The 18,965-nt window shown below is 43.6% G+C and overlaps 1 protein-coding gene across 1 annotated transcript in view; it reads right to left on the bottom strand.

The window, feature by feature from the left end:
• The window catches only part of CACNA1I (calcium voltage-gated channel subunit alpha1 I), an 84,163-nt gene extending 80,027 nt beyond the window's left edge, over positions 1–4,136 (bottom strand). Inside the window, exons 1-2 of the mRNA XM_079303515.1 lie at positions 4,003–4,136; positions 2,859–2,992 (exon numbers count right to left, since the gene is read on the bottom strand). Coding sequence (XP_079159641.1) covers positions 2,859–2,992; positions 4,003–4,095 — 227 coding nt within the window. The 5' untranslated portion in view covers positions 4,096–4,136. The remainder of the gene's footprint in view (positions 1–2,858; positions 2,993–4,002) is intronic.
• Between the last annotated feature and the right edge of the window lie 14,829 nt (positions 4,137–18,965).

Consider the following 18,965-nt stretch of genomic DNA (forward strand, 5'->3'; position numbering starts at 1 on the left):
AGGGAGAGCATTAACTTGTAACTGTTGGTTTGGGGTTTTTTCCTAACCCTTTCAGAAAAAAAGCCACGAAGGTGGTTAGGGGAGGGAGTGTTCGAGAGGGGAGAAAGTTCTGGTGATGTCAGCTCCTATTGCCATGGAAACAGAACATTTTTAGTGACAATGGAGCCTTCCTCCTTGAGCTGCTGGGTTGCAGGGGCAAGCAGGGCAAGGGCACATGAGGGAATTCAGCTAACTAAAACTATAGCTTCTGGCTTTCCAAGGAAGTGAGGAAATAACTACAAATGATTGCCTGAATACATGGTTTATGTAACCAAAACACCGTCTGGGACCATAGCAGCAAATAGTCATTCTGCTCTTTGATGAAATGTGCTGTCGTGCCACGAGCCAGATGGAGACAGCTCAGCTGCCCAGGACTGCCCCACGGAATGGGCCCCACTTTCCTATGTTACAGTCTATTCTTTGCTGCCTTGCTGGTGTTTATTTGGAAAGGGAGAAGGGAGGAGAAGTACAGTGCATATTCTTGAAACTGACAGAAGCTGCATGGACTCTAAGCTGGGCATTGCACCCCAACATCAGGGATGCTTCCTTAGGAGCCAAGTTTATGACCTCCCTTACAGAAATCAGGAATCCAGGATGATGAAAAGAAGAAGGTTCTTAGGGAAAACTGATTACCTTCTGATCAGGATGTAACTCCCTGGCACAGAGAAAATGTGCAAGACCTAATGCTAGGTGTCCCTGTCTGGGCAACATGGCTTCAGTAAGCTGAAGGCAGGATCCCAGTGTGGAATCAATAAGGATAAAGGTTTGGGCTTACATTTGAAATTAAACAAAAGCCTGCTCTATGTAAGGACAAGTTAAAGCCTTGGATTTGATTTAAACAGTGCAGAAAATTTTAATGAATTTCAAAGAATAATGAATTAATAACCACAAGCTTTTATAACTCGAAATACATTATATAGTCATTAGTTCTATACAACTAAATGGAAAAATCTTTCTTTAGCAGAAGTCCTTTGAGATCAGATATTCTAATGAGATTACTATCATTTCATTCTGACACCTCATGAGGACAATTGAATAGAAATCAGGAAAAAAAATTTCTTTCTGTTTTGGACCTGAAATAAAAAATCCTCCATACAGATTATTTCATATCCAAGGGGTTGATATGAAGTCTCCTTGGCATTAAAAGAAGTTCAGATATGAGATTTTTTTTTCCTGGTACTGCTATCAGATGCACAAAAGACTCTGTCTCTCCTCAAATTCCTGCCAGCAATGGTGACAAAAGGAAATATGTCAGGGAGTTTGCTCTCTTCTTGTCTAGGTAGTGTGGATTTTGTTTGTTTTCTGCACAAAGTATTTGAGCTGTCCCTCTTTCAGTTAGTATTGCCCCACTGATTTCACCATCTCTTCAGAATGCTCCACTCACACACCATGCTCTCAGGGACCCCAGGCAGGGCAAGACCCTCCAATTCCCAGCCTTTTTACCTCATATATTGGTTTTCCTGCTCCCACCTGGAGCAGAGTCTTTCTCCCAGCATACTGCAGCATTATCACCTGCACAGAGGCTCCAAGGTCCCCTTTTGGAACCTACCCAGCTTTTCCTTCCTCAAAAGCTGCTGTATTAGGGTCTTGCTTTCTCTGCATCCAGCCTCCAGCAATTTTGCCACCAGGAGCTCAGGTTAGAACATACAATGGTCTGGTTTTCCTCAGCACCATGTCTCAAGGGCTTCGGCTGGTACTCCTCTTGTCAGGCCATTTTAAATCAGATGTTAATCTCAGCAGGCTCAGCTACAAGAAAGGTCTTCTCATCTAACACATATTGTGTTAATTTAGAAAAGGCTACAGCTTTCATCTGCCTGTCCTCCTTTCAACCTGGCTGAGAATCAGCCTTCAAATTTTTACAGCTGCACTGAGTTTGAGAATCTCTGCTCCTCCCAGAAGCAAACAATTATCTGCTCCTCCAGAGGGAATGACTTTCAAGTCTTGCTGTAGAACTCTGTCAAAAGCAAATATAAAGATGGTGCTACTTCACACCACGGGGGGAAATTCTGCAAAGTGAGCTCAAACTCACTGCTAGCTCAGTCAGTAATACACACTTCCAGGCAACAGTGGAGCTGGTAATTCCTGGCTAAAGAAAAGTAAAATTGAGGACTTCTATCTGGAAAGATGTTCACTTTTTTTTTTCTGTGAGAAGAGCAATATAACATGTTTATTTCTGATTTGTTTTTATTATCTCACAAGGCATTCTAATTGAAAATTAGAATTCTGGGGAAAAAAGCACATCCCACTGGTATCAAAAATGGACATTTTGCTGTGATTTAACAGGCAAATTCTGGTAGACTTTCCACTTGATACATGCAGAGGGGAAAATCAAAGCTTCACCATAGCAACTTTGTTGTAAAAAACCCTCAAATGTCAACTTGTCCCAATAGCGCTGTGGGTGATGCTGGTGCAATGCAAAAACAAAAAGCCCTGAATAAAAAACCTACATTCCTACCCTTGAAACACTGCTGCTGGAAACAGAAATGCTAGCTTTAGTTTTGGTTCTGACAAAGGTCTTCTACCCAGACATTTTAAAACACAGAAACCCAGAAGTGTTTCTGGGCAAGCTCTTCAGCTGGTACAAATGAATACCCTGTGCTGAAGTTGTGCTGGACAGATGGCTGCACATCAACCGAGGAGTTAAGCTACTTTGTCTGCTCTTTCTTCCAGTGGCTGCTAATCCCAGCATGCCCAGTTCCAGCTTGGCAGCTGCACTGGAACAGCACCAGGTGGAAACTTTCTCCTCAGTTACATCATTCCTGTTCCATACAAGACTCTAGTAAACCCAAAGTAAACAAATCCAGAAATTATCAACCTACCCAGCCATGACAATGAAGAAATCCAGGCGGTTCCAGGTATCTCCAAGGTAACACTTCTTGCCAAAGATCCCCAGGGCCACCATCTTCAGGACCATTTCCATGGCAAAGAAGATGAAGATGAAATCATCAAACACCTGCCAAACAGAAACCCAAGAGCATATTTGACAAGCATTCTCAGCCTTGGATTTTAAAACACAGAATATGAGAAAAATACCAATTTCAGGGCACCTGAAAATGAGATAGAGGCAGGGCTGGAAAAATTTCTCTCATGTAGCCCTGACATCACAGCTTCTTATTTCTCAAGTTCAGTGAGGGCTTTTGTAGGTTTGGTTTTTTTTTATCCACAGGTGAAGTAACTGATGCAGACTCAGAGACTCCTTACATGGACATGAAAAGCAGTGTTGGTTCAGCACCAGCAGATCTAAACCTGGCCAGGAAAACATTGCTTTTCCAAGATCCCCCCAGGAGGGACCTCATCACACTGCTGCAAATGGCTCAGCTGAGGATATAATGCACCTTCCCCATGCTTGGATAGCACATACCCATCACAGAGAACAGCTTCAGATACCTAAAGGCCTTAGCACAGTACCACAAGGGTGGATGACACCCTTTGCTGTTGCCTTTTCTTTGGGGAAACATCAAGCACAGCTGCTGTGTTTACAGTCTGGATGTACTCATGGCCTTTCTAAGCATTCCTTTTATTTCCTCTCCCTTTGGGCATCCTGAATGCCACAGTATCTGTTGAATCAGTAATAGTCTTGCACATCACCAGACTACCAAATGCATTGGAGGCTGCTATTTATCCTGCCTGGATTGTGTAATCTTAGTTATTTCTTCCTGGCTTAACCCTGACCAATGTATTTTATGAGTGTCTGTGCCAGGAAACTGCTGCTTACGTGGGGTTCAGGAAAATTAGCAAGTGTTCAGTACTGCATAGTCACAAGTCAAGCTCATTCATTGTCTCTCTTGTCCCATTCCCCTCCTCAAAGTAAGCCCTTGCCATTTTACAGCAGGACAGCTCACTGCCAGGGACAGCCTTGCCAGCCTCTCTGGGAGGGTATTGCCCACACGCTGAAGGAAAGCATGCATGAAAATCTGTGACTTGGACTGAAGCACCATCACAACAAGAAGGAAATCTGCTTACCTGCAAGATTTTACACCTGTCTGAAAGGCAGTCCATATCCTCACATGGCTGGTACATTCCCAGGGTAACACAGTTTAACAAAATCACCATCATGCTGACACACTCGAACCAGGTGGGAAAGAGTCAAGGAAAACTTCTGCAAAAGCATCATGGCCAAGATAAACTTGCCCTAGGCTTGAAGTAACAAAATAGGAAGATTAAGGGAAAGAAGAGCTGGTAAACCTGATTTATTACATTCCCATATTCCCTGCACTCAGTTCATCACTACTCCATTCCTTAATTAAGCCAAACTCTTTTGTAAAAGGGAAAGTAGAGGTAGCACAAAAGGCCTAAAGTACTTACACAAGTCAAATCAGTGCCACAGTCAAAGCTTGCTCCTTTCCTATTGATGTGCTGGGTCCCTTCCCTCACTGGTTCACTGAATCTTCCAAATATATGGAAGATAAGGTGGCCTATACCCAAATGTATCAGATCTCCAAGATCTAGGGATCTAAATCAAAATGGGCAAATTGATCTCTGCATGATTATTGCCTTCTGGGAAGGGGGTACAAAATAAGGCTAGTCCCCTCTCAGAGAAACCTGTGGGTGAAGAAGTGCCCCTGGTCTGTCTAATCTGTTGTTACTCTTCCAGCAGTGACCCACGCTGTACAAAACTCCACAACGTGCCCGGGTTACTCAGTAACTATGAGGAAAAATTGTGTTTCTGACCCCAGCTGGTGATCTGTTTATGCCCTAAAGCATGAGGATTGATAGTCCTTATAATTGTTTTCTCAGCTACACTGCTGTCCCTGCAGATGCTTTGCTTATTCATTTGAATCCTTTGTTGATAATCTTGCTAAAATATCTGCTTCGATAATAGTTGGCAGCCCTGAGCTACATTGGCTAATTATACTTTACATTAAAATCTGTTCCCTCTTATTTATTATTAATTTGTTGTCTTATAATTTCATCAAGTGCCACTTCATTTATGTGTTAGAGAAGTGGATAAAAATGGTGTATTTGTTTGACCTTTGTACTCTACACACTCTAGCTGCCCCCTCTCACCATCCCTCTCTGCCTGAAGGAGTTCTAAAGCCTGACATATGCTTATCCAAGAACTCATTTACAGTATTTTAGCTCTAAAAGTGGGTGTATTTGTGCAGTACTTTCCAGTGTTCCCATTGCAAAGCAGTGATGTAGAGTGAATAGACCTCCAGCCTCCAGCAGAAACATTCTTGGGCAATTTGCACACCTCACAACACATATGCCCAGTTTCCACTGTCAGACAATTTTATCTTTTTTTAATAGAAGAGACACAAAATTATCTACTTAAAATACAACCCACTGAGTGCATCCATTTTCAGTCCTTAATCTGAAAGAGTGGCCTGTATCTCTGATCACTTCTGAAAGACATTCAGCTTCTGTGGTTTGTTCTGAGCAACTCTTCCATGCTTATTCTCTGACAGTGATTTATGACTAAACTACACAATCTGATCTAGAGGATTATTAATTCTCTCTCTTCTCCCCCACCTGGTTTGTGGTGAGCTACCTTCACTTGCAAAATCAGACAGGAGCAGGGCACTAGTTCTACTGTTGCAATTATGCTCCAAGAGGATTTCAACAATTTGTTATCACTATCCCTCACAAAGTTAATCCCTTCTGCTCTACAAAGCAATGAACATGAAGCCCACCCTCAACAGGCTTCAAAACCAGAACCCTTTCCTGGGAGGAATGTACCAAAAGGGCACAAACTATTTTCACTCAGGGTCTATGCAACACAACTTCAACTTGCCACCTTCCTCTCTCTTGCACATTTCTTTAATGATCAGATCTGATGCCCAGGAAAGCAATTTAAGAGGTTTCCATTAGCTCACACAGGGTTTTCAGATAAGACTGCAGTTCTTTTCTGGACTCCTCCAAATCTGTTTGGTGTCACCATTCCATTACAGAACCACAGAATGGTTGATGATAGTATGGCCTCTGGAGGTCACCTTCTCCACCTTTCCTATTCAAAGTAGCACCAACTACAGCAGATTGCTCAGGGATGCATCCACAGAAGTTTTAATATCTTCAGGTTCAGAGGCATCAGAACCTCTCTGGGAAACCTGCTCCAGCATTTGACTATTTACACAGAAGAGAAGTGTTTTCTTAAGTTTAAACAGGACACATCCTACTTTTCAAGCTGTGACCATTACCTCTTGCCCTGTAACTGGGCATCACTGAGCAGACTGTGTCTTTTACTCCTCCTGGCAGATATTGATACACTTGGATAAGAACCCCCTAAACCATCTCTCCTCCAGGCTCAGCAGCCCCAGCTCTCTCAGCCTTTCCATTTCACAACAGGTGCTTTGACAGTTTCTGGAAAGGAAGCACCAGCAAAGCCATGATAGAGGGAACAGTGCTGAATGACATTCTTCAAGGGGCCAAAACAGTTTCAGAGCAGGCTGAGCTTGCAAAAGTCCTTCTCCCTGGGCAGAAGGGGGTCAGAAGATACATGGACAAAACCAGAGCCTTAAACATTCTTGGATTAAACTAATGCATGACAAATGAAAAGCAGAAATTGTTTTAAAAGCAAATTTTTATTTTTTTTTTGCATGACACAAGAGAGCTGGAGGCAGAGAGTCCTACTCTAACTACAGCCAAACTCAGGAAAGCCAGGAGCTTTTATCTAACACAGATCTACACTCCTATGCATGTCTTTGGGAGCAGCAATGCCAGGGCAGCACATTTCCATGTTTCTCTCACTGCCCGTGCATGCTCCCCACAAGGCCATGCAGACCATGGCAGGGTGCTTGCAGCAGGTGAGACCCTGAAGCACAACACCTGAGAAACCATGGCAAGTTCTCCCAAAAAGCTTGAAACTTAGGTCAGATGTGCAATCTCATATCATCTTCCTGCTCAAAGTGCTGTGGCCAGTTGCAGATGATTTCTTCTCCCTGTGTTTTAGCTATCAGTTCTCAAAGTTTGCCAGCATTTTCCAGGCTTCCCAAGAATATTACAGAACTGCAGGCCATTCCCAGGATATTACAGTGACATTAGAAAAAGCCACTGCCCTACAGTTTTCCTTTCAGAGCAGCTGGAAACTGCAAAGGCAAAGCAAAGCAATCAAACCTGCAGCAGAAAGGAAAAAAGTGCAAGGAGAAAACCAGAGCATCTCCTACCCCGAATCAGGAGGGGTTGCTGCCTGCTTGGGTCGGTGGAGGGGGTAATTAGGACTATCTGCTGCCTTCAATGTGTCACCATTGTCAACCACAGCTACTGCCTTTTGTCACCACAGCAACAGCCTGCAGCCAGGTTTATCATCTTTCTTTCGGCAATGCCTCCCCTCTCCCACATCCCTTACCCCCCTCCTTTTCCCTGTGCTTGAGCCTGTAATTAATTGCAGCTGCTGACAAAGCCAGTCTTCATAATCTACATCATTCAGTCAGAAAGTTTCATTATTAATTAACTTCTTTCAAAGTTTAAATCTCCTAATTACAAGCAAACCCATGCACATGTTCTCCCCGCCCCACTCCAGCCCTTCTTCACTGCTTCCCTCCCTTCCCACAGCCTCATTCCCAGTGGGTTTTGGGAGCCTGCAAATGGTTTGGAAAACCAAAAGGAGAACCATGCAATTTCTGCCACCTTCTCTCCTGGGCCATCACAAGGTGCTTCAGGGGAAGGTACTAGAACATTCACAGCAATCCACTATAACTTATTAAGTATATTTTACCTTAAAAAACTTGCCCTGGTTCTATAGCTGTGGCAGCAAGACTTTTCTTTGCTGCTGGATGCCAACCCCATCCTTCTACACCCTGAGCAGGTCCTGGTTAGACAGCCACTGTGAATCTACTGACCTTCCACCCTGTCTTCCTATGGACAGGGCAACTCTGGGATGAGGATATGTTCAACAGGGACGTGCATCATCAGCACACGCCAGGAGAGACCCATCATTCACCCCAAACCATCTGGGGTGCACTGAAAGCCACAAGCCACAGGACAGTGTGAGAGATACACAGATGTTTCTGGGATGTGTTTTGTGGTAGTGCTTGATAAAACAACTGTGCATAATGAAGATGATGTTAGAAACAGGTGATGGGAGACAGGCAAAGCTTTTGGGCTCAATTTCTGAATGACAAAAAGCAGAAGAAATATCTGCTGTGCTGGAGCTGTAAATACCTTGCATCTAAAAAGCTGAGTACCTCTTAAGGTTCTTGGGATTGACCTTAACCTCAGTTTTCTATCACTGACAAAAACACAACAGAGCAAAATAAAACAGTACTTTTGGGTCCCCTCTCCTCTTTCTCCATCATCATCTGCAGAGGCACAAGTAGCTCCCCAGAGGCTGGCACTCCTAACAGCACAGAAAATATATAAGTTTTTAAAGAATGACAATCTCTCACTGTTTCCTGCTATTTCCAAACTACTCCTAGCATGTGCCTTGTGACAATTAAAGTCCTGAATATCTCAGATCTGTTTAACGTGCAAGGAAATGCCTGACTACAAAGCATTTGCTGCAAGGTGGAAAAGCCTGGCAAAACCTGTTCCTGCCCCAAAATGGAGAGAAGAACAGCTCAGTGGAAACATGGAGCCCCATGCAATGCATCCCAAACACCAGCCACCCCTCACACAACTCCTCGTGGCTTCCCATCTCTGACCTGCTGCCAGGCAGGCTCAGCTGAGGGCACTGCATCACATCTGCATGATCAGCCCTCTCTGCTTCCCCTTTGGGCTCCCCCCACTCTTCCCACCAGCTAAATGGCTTCACCCCATCATTCCAGTCTGCAGGGATTACATTTTCTTTCCCTCCTTTTGTAACAAGCTAAGGACAGAGCTGAGTTCCTTCCCTACTTTCCTCCCCAGTGACTGTCCTGCAAGAAGCCAGTAGGACGCTGTACTTGGAGCAGGACAGTTAATATTCCATTTATAATGGAAGGAGGGATTTGTTGTAAAGGTCAGAGAAAGCAACAGCCCCAAGGAAAGAAATGCTCATTTTCTCTCTCTCATTGCTGTTGTCTTTTGAAAATGTTTTCACAGGCAAGTTTCACTCTTTGCTCCCTCCCACTTTTTCTTATCACCACTCAGCTTTTGTAGTTTTTTCCTTCTGTGTTGATACATGGGAGTTTGGTCTTTTCCTACAAAACAACCTGGCAGAATGAGCAGGGTTCTTTCTCTTCAGCCTCAGTATGCTGAGCTAACTCACTAGAAGAAGCTGAATGTAACACTGTATTCACATGAAGGAAAATAGCTCTCAAAATGTGTTTGGGTTCAAATAGATCAAAACATTTTTGAAAACAAGAAACTTAAAATATCCTACTTTGCTGGAGACACTGAAACATTTCTTCCATGTCTTTTTTACTGCAAAGAAAAATTTCAAAGCAACAGCAAAAAGAGGTTGGGGTTTTTTTTTGATCCAACATAGAACACCTTGGTTTTGAGTTCTGAGTTTCTGTTGGAAATCAAATGCCAACACCCAGAATTGCAGGATTCAGATTTCATGGTGGCCAAGCCACAAGGGCAATTTATAATGCTTTTTTGCAAGCACTCAAGGTCAACATTCTCTGGGTGTTCCCACGTCCTGCAATCTTGTACATGTTTGCTTTCATCACTCCATCATTTATACAATTTTCTGGTGAAAGAGGAGCACCTGACATAAACCTTGATTTCTAAGGTCTTCAAGCCTTCAATAACACTGATGCCAAGAAAAGGACTGCAGTACAGCAAAATACAGTGAAACTGTTGCCTTGATTTGAGAGGCACTGGGGAAAACTTAACTTGTGTTGGTGTTACTGGGAGGCAGGACAAGAAACTGCAGAAGAGAAATGTTAAATGCTTGGCAATGTTTCTATGTTTCTGCCCTTTGGAAGGGACATTCTATCAAGAACAGATTCATTACAAAAGACAAAGACTCAGTTGTTCCTTTGTTAAGTCAGATAACACCAAAAAAACCAAAGCACCATAGGTCAGACTCTCTGATCTTACTTCCAAGGGCTGCTCAAAAAGTGGGTCCTGTAGGTCACACAGGCTTTTGGCTGCATAGCTCTGTTTTCATTAGGTCCTAAGTTATATTTGAATTTAAGTCAGTTGTTTCTCAAGCACCACATCATATTCCCCCTCACAGAGTGTGGCAAGGATTGAAGATGGCTTTTGAAAAAATTTTTTAGGTTTGCTTTTTTCATTACAGAAACAAACCGAAGCAAATCTCTCCTTTCTTAAAATTCTTTCCATAATGATTTATTCAGATCTTCTAAATGCATCCATTAAACTCTCAAGTCCACTAAAACCAAATTTCTGTCAGGAAAAAACACACACTGAAGATTAAGAGGCTAAGAAGGAACCTGAAGAAAAAAAGAGGTATTAATACAATGAGACAAGTCTTCAGATACACCAAAAATAGGGAGATAACCGAGGATGTCTGACCTGGTGTAGGGCCCCTAACCAAACAGGAGGTTGCAGGGAAAAGCAGGGCTTCTTTAAGATACCCTTCACCACCAGGACTCACTGGGAACTAAAGCTAGCATGAGTTACACCAAGAATTCTGGCTGCCTGTCACACCATTTACATGGATACACATTGGTCTTGTAAAGCAGCCTGGTGTTTTCTCTAGGAGAGGTGTGCAGATCCCACCACTAATTATTCAAATATCTCACAAATACCATGGATCATCATCAGTGCTGCTGCACAGCCCTGCTATTAATGATTACCTCCTGCCTGTAGCAGCTGAGCCCCAGAGCTTCTCAGCTGATAATGACCCACCTCCAAACTGCATCTATCTTTCAGGGTGCAACAGAGCATCTGTTTAACAGTGTGCAGCATTCCTACAAAGCTGTTTACTACAGAAAGCATGAAAAAATACTGTACCTAGGAAAAAGCCCACCCGAGAACCTTTTTTAGGTCAGATGAAAGTAATTACCCAAGTTTAAAGTTAAGGAGGGTATTAGAGATAATGACTGTTCCTGGAGAAACAGCTTTTTAATATCCTCAGATGGCTGGGGTTGTGGTTGCCTGTCTTTCTTGCCAGGAAAGCAATACTCCACCATGCTGTGGAACCAGTTCAAGACTGACTTGAGGAATCACACCTCCTGCTGACTTCCAAATGGTGCCTCCTGCAGCATTCTGGCTCTGCCTTGGAGATTGCTGTCCAAAATTTGACCTGGCTTTGCATTAGGAGCTTCAACAAGGTCACAGCATGAGGCTATAGGACTGCAGCTTGGAAAATTATTATGCTGTATGACAGGTGAAAGAATTTTGCTCCAAAATCTCCTGGTCAGAGTGGCAGTTGCTTCCTGCTGCAAAGGGAGTCATAGGAGTAACAGACACCAAAGAAGGACCTCAGGAAGCTGAGAAAACCCCCTGAACCCCAAAAACTGGGGTTCAACTTTTAAAGTTCTTAATGTTTAATGAAATTCACATAGCACAAGTAACTCCTTATTGACACCAGTGGCAAAGCAGGGACCTTGGAAGAGTCAGTCTTTGATTTTGGATTCAGTCAGACCTCTGCTCCAGTGAAGAGCTAAACTTGGCAGCCAAAACAGGAAGGTATTTGTTGTCCAGAAGTGATTTAAATTAGTAATGTGCTCCAGAAGGACAAAATCTGAATTTTACCACTGTAGCTGAATGTTCTGACACAGTGCCCCATCATCCACAACCCCAGGAAGTAACATGATCAGTGAGACTGGTGGAGTCACCATTCTCTAACCAGAGCCTGAACCACCTTTTATCAGATTTAATTTGACTGTAGTCAAGCTTACTGGGTGGAAATTTCCTTCTAAGGTATCAAAATTGTCTTTTGCAAGCCAAAAGGGAAAAAAAAAATCTCCCAGTCCTCCCTCTGCTTCTGTGCTTCATTGCCCCATCACCCAGCAGCTTCATCCAAAGTTGTGTAAGTGTTCCTCAGCACCTGTTGAACTGATACATGTTTGGTAGTGCTGCAGTCCCTTCTTGTACCTTCATATCATGATAGGCTTGAACAGTAGGTCCCTCTTGGGTGGTCCCACTAGACATAACCACTGAATAAACACAGCATACATAAACCATAACAGTAGTGCTTGTGTGACTCAACTTCAAGGAAGGAAGAGGAAAGAACAAGCAATGACAGATTCCAGAGGGCAGGGAAGAGAAATTTAGAAAAGGAAAGCCTTACTTTTATGCCCCCTTACTGCTCCTAATGTTGTCAGGTTTGTTTATGGAGGGTTTGTCCTCTTGTTGTGGATTTTAGCTTTTATGGGCCCCCATCTGTGGGGCATGAAGAGGATATTCCAGTGAATCCCCTGAAGCAGGTGCTGCTTTGCAGCTGCCAAGTCACTGCCCAAGCTTGAGCTGGGAGTCACCACACTCAGATTAGAGGCACAGACATGTGTGGGACAGCGAGATTTGGGTCCTGGGTGCTGAACTTTACAGCAAATACAAAGGAAGGATGGAAGTCTTTGAATAAGAAGCCATTTCCCTGGAGAAGAAATAGGGTAGAAGAGATTTTGCCAGCACCAAAGGGCTAAAAAGCCCACCACCAAACAATAACTGTGCTCCTTTTCCTTGCACTGGTTTCTTTGTTCAGCATTGCTGTCTTTCTAGTCCATAGCAGGTTTCAGATGTTAAAGACTACTTCTTCCATTCTTTGCAGCTTCCCACCTATCCCTGTCAAAGGCCACACAAGTTCAAGCTGAGCTTAGAGGCAGGTACAACTCAAATATGTCTGAAGGGAGTCAGTGCACCTTAAATAAAAGGTCATCCTGCCTTGCAGGAATGTAAAGATTACAACAAAAATATAAAAGGCAGATTAAGGACAGTTCTAAAAGGTGTGTATGCCCTCCTGCACAGGGGTTCTTCTCTCTGCAAGTTTCAGGGCAATATCATGTACCCCAGCACATCACCTGGTGAAGGATGTGCAAGTGAGCACCTTGCTTCTCCAGACAGCCAGTTTCTAAGGCTAAATTATCTTAGAGGGGACTCTGCCTCTAGTAGAACTCCTAGATTAGAGGGGCAGGAAGAAAAACAGGGTGGCCTTATCCCTTCTCTGTTCTCCCAGCAGCGTGACGTTTTCAGTGGCTGGAGCATCACTAAATCCTATGCTTGGTGCTTAGCTTAGCAGGCTTTTCTGACGAGTGCTTCAGTACAGAAAAAAAAAAAGACGTGGTGACAAAGCTTTGCAGCAAAGTAAATAAAGATTAATTCAGAAGTGTAGGGAGTGCTCGGGTAAGGTCACTCAGAAGAAATTGCAAACAGTCTAGGCAAAATGCAAGGCAGTAACAGAGAGCTGGTTATGAGCTCCTGTTGTGTGTTTCATTATTGGCTGTAATTAAAACATAATTTTCAGAGTTTAAGTTGTCACCACCCCTTATTTTGAACGCACCCTTTTCTTCTCACGGTTTTAAATTCTTCTGAAGGTTTGTAGCTGGCCACTCAGCCCTGGTTCCCAGAGGGTATTCTGGAAGATTTGGCACCAATGTCCTGCAGGACACATGCCTGGAGAGAAGACTGCAAAAGACTGAGCCAATCTGTCTCAGCAGATAACTGGAAGCTAGGAGGTTCAGCCAGCAACCAGGCTCACAGCAGCTGCTGGAACCTCCTTGAGGACACAAGTGGGCTATGGATGCACTCCTGAAAAAGAAAGTCCTGATGTGTCTGTGTGACAAAGGATGGGAAAGATTCTCAGTATTTAAGCTTCTCATCTGAGGAGGAAAAGAGACCCTGTGGTGGGTGAGCAGATGTGTCAGCACTCTCCTAGTACATCTGGTCTCTTTTCCATCTCTCCTCTTGCATTCTGCAACAAAGAGCAGTCAGTGAAAATGAGATCATATAAATCATCAAGTACTTTCCTTCAAGACACCATGTGAACTTTCACTAAATTCCACATCTACCTCTTAAGGTACATAAATCCTTCCCCTTTGTTACTGATTAGAAAGCAAGCAGAAGAGGAACAGGGCTTTTTTAAAGTGTCCCCTAGTTTGGCTTTTCCAATCCATGAGCTTCTCAGAGACTGGTTTTCTCTCACAGGAGTGTGTAATACTTTTAATTTCTAACACAGAAAGGCTCTGTGAACCTCTGGCTCCCACCATCTCAAGTCAGATGGCCAATGACCAGAGTTCACTTTAAAAAAACAGCCCAAAACAAACAACATCACCCAGCAATGACACAGTAAGTTACTGCCAGGGCAGAAGTAAGATCCAGGTGTTCCTGACACCCAGTACATGTTCACTGAAGGCCTGAGCTTTCTGGCTAGTTGACAGATTGCACCATGCCAGGGAAAGGAGCCAACATGACTCATGCTCAATCACTGCTATGTCACAGTGCTGAGTGCTGTTTTAGGGGGAGATTAAATGCTACGAATGTGCTAAGCATTAACAATATTAAAATATTATTAGTATTATTTATGAGGTATCTCCACGTGTCCTAGATGATGCTAGCCAAGATCAAATTATGCAAAATGTTACATAAACATGCGGTAGAACATGCTGCCTGCTCCAAAGGGTTTTTAATCTAACTGAACAGGACAGGCTAACGATGCATTATGATTTCTGCTTTGCACACAAGGAGCAAGAGCACAGAGAAAGGAATGCATTTACCCAAGGGCAGACAGGAGACATGGGGCACAGCTGGGAACTGGGCAAGAGTCTCCCAGATTGTTCTCCAGCTTCTTTAACCTAAGAGCATTCTCTATCTCAACTACTACTGCATTTGATGAGGACAGTGCCCACAGGGAAAATGATTTCCCCAAAAAAGTCTTTCCTGAGAACAATGGGAGAAGTGTCCAAGTTCCACGTGTTGAGGCAAGTAATGTACTGCATATAGATTACCATAAATACATAAAACCCCTCTGCATTCAGAGAGGTTTCTGGCTGTTCAGGTGTGCAAGATAAATAGGCAAGAACCAGCAGACACATCTCTACCTCCATCTTCCACTGATACCTTCACTGGGACCTCAAGAAAAGATTCAGCCCATAGTTGTGATAGTGTAACACTAGAACCAGTCTAACACCCACACATCTCTCTCTTTCCCAATCTGCCAAGGAATTTGCTACCTTCCAAGGGTACCCCAGGTTCCTTTAATAGAAGCACGCTACATAAGCACAAGTTACCAACACAATTGACTGCACAACGACCATCTCTGAAAAAGGCAGCTCCTACACAGCATGTTGCTAATAGGGCAGGCTAGCTAAAGCCTTCATCAAATCAGAGCAGCACAGCTCTACTGCCTCTTTGATGTCTTTCTGCCTGTTGTATTCATCGCCTCTATTCAGATTTAGAACTGGTACCACATTTGTATTCCTGTGACCTATTTGTTTTCATATAGATTCAACTTCACACTCTATTTATTCTAGAGTTTTTGACAGCCTCTGGAAATACATGGCCCTTCCTTTTATTTACAGTCTAACTTATTTTTCCCTGTACTGTTTCCAGTCAGAAATTTTGGTTGTGCATAAGTCTTACTCCCTTTTGGACACACAGGTGATAGCCTAGGCCATTACCCCATCCTTCCTTTCTAGTCATGCCAAGTATTTCCTTTTCTCTTTTCAGAGTCTCTTATGAGCCTTTTAGTTTTAACTCTTAACAACCATTCCCCATGCTGTCTGACTCTGTAGGAGCTGCTTCTTTATTGGATTACTCTTTAGTACCTCACAGACATCTATCTTCTGTCACACTAATTTCTGAGTACTGAAGGATCACATGCATTTTCTCTGTCCCTTACCTTCACCAGGTCAGCTACCCTCACATTCCTGCCTCCCCTCCATAGTGCACACTGATTCAATACTGCCACTGCAAAAGTGTCCCTGCCCACAGCAGGGGGTTTGGGACAAGATGATCTTTAAAGCCCCTTTCAACCCAAACTCTTGTATGATTCTATTGAGGGTGAAAATGGTTGCCCAAAGAAGCAATCCCTTTCCCTGGGAGTGTTCAAAGCCAGACTGAACGAGCTCTGAGCAACCCGGTCTTGTGAAAGTTATCCCTGCCCTTGGCAGAGATGCTAGAACAAGATGATCTGTGAGGTCTCTTCCAACTCAAACTATTCCATGATACTTAACTACATTCACTTCCAAAACTTCCCCTCTGCTTTTCACAATTAAGTGACTTTATCTTGAGGATGGAATAAAGATGATTGCTTAGCTGGGACATAGCAAGTACAAAATGTTGGTGAGCAGAGTACAAAACCCAGCCATCTTCCCTAACCAGAGGGCAGGGCTACAGTAGGGTCTCAGCAGCCTGCAAAGGGCCACTGCAGGGAGGGATGCATCATGATGCAGACATTTCAGCCTCTGTGATAAATTAGTTTTTTGTGGATTAGGATGGTTGACTCCTGCCCTGTGAAACCCTGTCAAAGGACCCATCAGGAGCAGTAATTTCATGTGCTGCTCTCTGAGGTAACATACCATCTTCCTACTAGACTCAGGTCCTACAGCTCAAAGACCCATCAACTTCTGCAAAATTATTTTTCAAACCCTGCATGCAGTATCCTATTTCAAACACACCTAGCACTGACTTAATAACACTCATCTTCTCTACACAATCTTTTTGTTCATCTGAAAATTATTCTTCCTGCCCAGATACAATCAGACAGAATCAGAAGTGTAGTAGGAAAAACTACCAGAGAAAATTTAGCCTTCTTACTCATAATCAACCTTATATTTTGAGCCTGACTTCCTACAGATTCTTATATGTCTAACAATGACCTGTGCCCCAAGCACTCCCGCATTTTGCTGCCAGGATGTACACTGCTTCAAGTGCCCATCCTCATGGAATGCTGTGCAGGAAGGATGTTTGGTTTGGTCTGAGTCAGGTAAGGGTCAAAAATATTTTCCCTCAAGCAGCTCATTTAAATAGCCACCATTTATCAGCAAGGAAAAAAGGGACAGCCCTATTATAACACCTCTTTGAAAAAGGAGAAACCCCCTGTGCAGCAGAGTTTTTTTGTGGAAGAGGAGCTGCCATCCCTGTTTGTGTGGCAGGAGGCTGAGGCACCTGCACAGTGTGAACAGCACAGCCTCCTCCCAGGCACGTTTCAAGCACCCACTTGACTGCCTTTAAAGAGCTTGCACATTATTTATGACAGCCAGGGGAAGGAAAAGAAAAACCAGAGCATAGGTCAGGATAGCAAAGACAGGCCTGGCACACCGTGGGGAGACAGCCACTGTGGACCCGCAGTAAATCTCCAAAAGCGACTGCAAAAGAGCTCCCATCGCTCACAGACAGAACAGCCTGTCCTAAAGCCAGCTCTACTGCCCTCCCCTCTGCCACCAGGCAGGGTGACACACCCCCAGCTAACAGCAGGATGACTGAGGTTCTGCAGCCCCTTGGGCACCCTTGCCAGCAGTGCTGGGGGCCAGGGCAGGCACAGACACCCACTCAGACCCCTGCATGCTGCACCACACTGATAAAGCAATTTCCCCCACGCTGCACTTTTCCCACCCACCTGCCACTAAAAGGGGGGAGGAGGGTAAAAAGGAAAATCAAAATTGCACTAATACTTTGTGCACAGTGACCCATAGTGAAATTTTTTCTTTGTTTAAGTTGAGCTTCATTTCTCCAGGATAATTAGTTTCAACAATGCTTCAAAAAAAAACTTTTCAGCCTCACAGAACCATAAGTTTCCAAACGACAATTGTCAGATCAGGCTGCACTGCCATGTACAAAGCTTTTAGTGGTCCTGTCTACCTCCATGCTTTAAGGCTATTTCCTCAAATACTCCACATACACTCCTGATCCTTTCCCCTCCTGTTAGTAGTCACACTTTTCCCCTCACGCTCTTCCTTTTAGCTTCCCAATGCTGCCTGACAGGATTTTGTTTGAAGGTGAATAAAAAAGAAATTACGGACTAATGTTGGCCCCATTACTGGCTGCTTTTCAAAGCACATATGCCTATGCATATATAGCATACACCAGGATAGAGGACAATCATCAGCTGGTACAGGTCTCACTGGGAAGGCATGGGCACTTGGGTGATTTGAAACTCTGTTAAATGATTTTCTTCACATAGAATATACCCAGGCTTTTTGATGACACATTTGATGCACTTATTTTTAAATTATCAAAGTCCTCTATTTTAAACTGTTCGTACCTATTTGAAAACTTAATCTCTCTCGAGAAGGTCTTTTCTTCCCATTTTTGAGAACTGCTCAATTTTTTTCAATTAGCCCCAATTTGAAAGAAACTGAGAAATAAGAAATCATTTTTTTCCTCCTCATTGCAGTGAAACCCTCTGCTCTGCATAAGGAATTGCTGTAATCCTTTAGCACCCCTTGTAAGTATCACCAAGGTCCGAAACAAAGCCAGAGAAGCAAGGAAATCCTTCCATCCTCACAGACAGGGTCCTGAGTAAAGCACCACCTGTCAGCCCACAGCACAGAGAACTTCTCCAAACACAGGTAAGACCCTGACAACTTGAGTTAGGGCCAGACAACCATCTCCCCTTCCCAGACTCCATCAAATATTGGCTACCTCACCTCTAATCTCAATGGCATTTAATTGGGAATCCATGCTTGTTTTCTTACATATTACATCAAGAGGGAGCTGCGTGGATATGCATGTGCAGGTTTGTCTGCTTGTTTGGGGCAAGAGTAGCATAACATTCCCTTTTCATCCAGGCGCTGTGACCACTCTCTGGGTGAGGTTTCTCTTCTCATTTCACACCTGTGTTCACTGACCATTCCACCAGCAGGCTGGTGAGAAATAGCACAAAACTGGGATAAAGCAACCAAGGCAGAGGAGAGCAGGAACCCACAAAACACAAGGCATTCCTATGGAAACACAACCGATTTTGTACCTGATCCAGGGAGAATCACCCTTACATAGGAAGGAACATCCCACATCCTAGCAATTCTCCTGCTTCCCTTCTACTCATGAAATGGCTCAAAAAAAACCAAACAAATAAACAAAAAAAAAAAAAAAAAAAAAAAAAAAAAAAAAAAAAAACAGTTTAGCATTGAGGGAGTTTATCATGGGCTATCTTTTAGAAACAGAGATGGTTCTTTCCAGCCCTAGCAGATGGAAACTAATGGCACATTATTCACCTA

The sequence above is a fragment of the Erithacus rubecula genome (genome assembly GCF_903797595.1).
Source record: "Erithacus rubecula genome assembly, chromosome: 4".
Taxonomy (NCBI): domain Eukaryota; kingdom Metazoa; phylum Chordata; class Aves; order Passeriformes; family Muscicapidae; genus Erithacus; species Erithacus rubecula.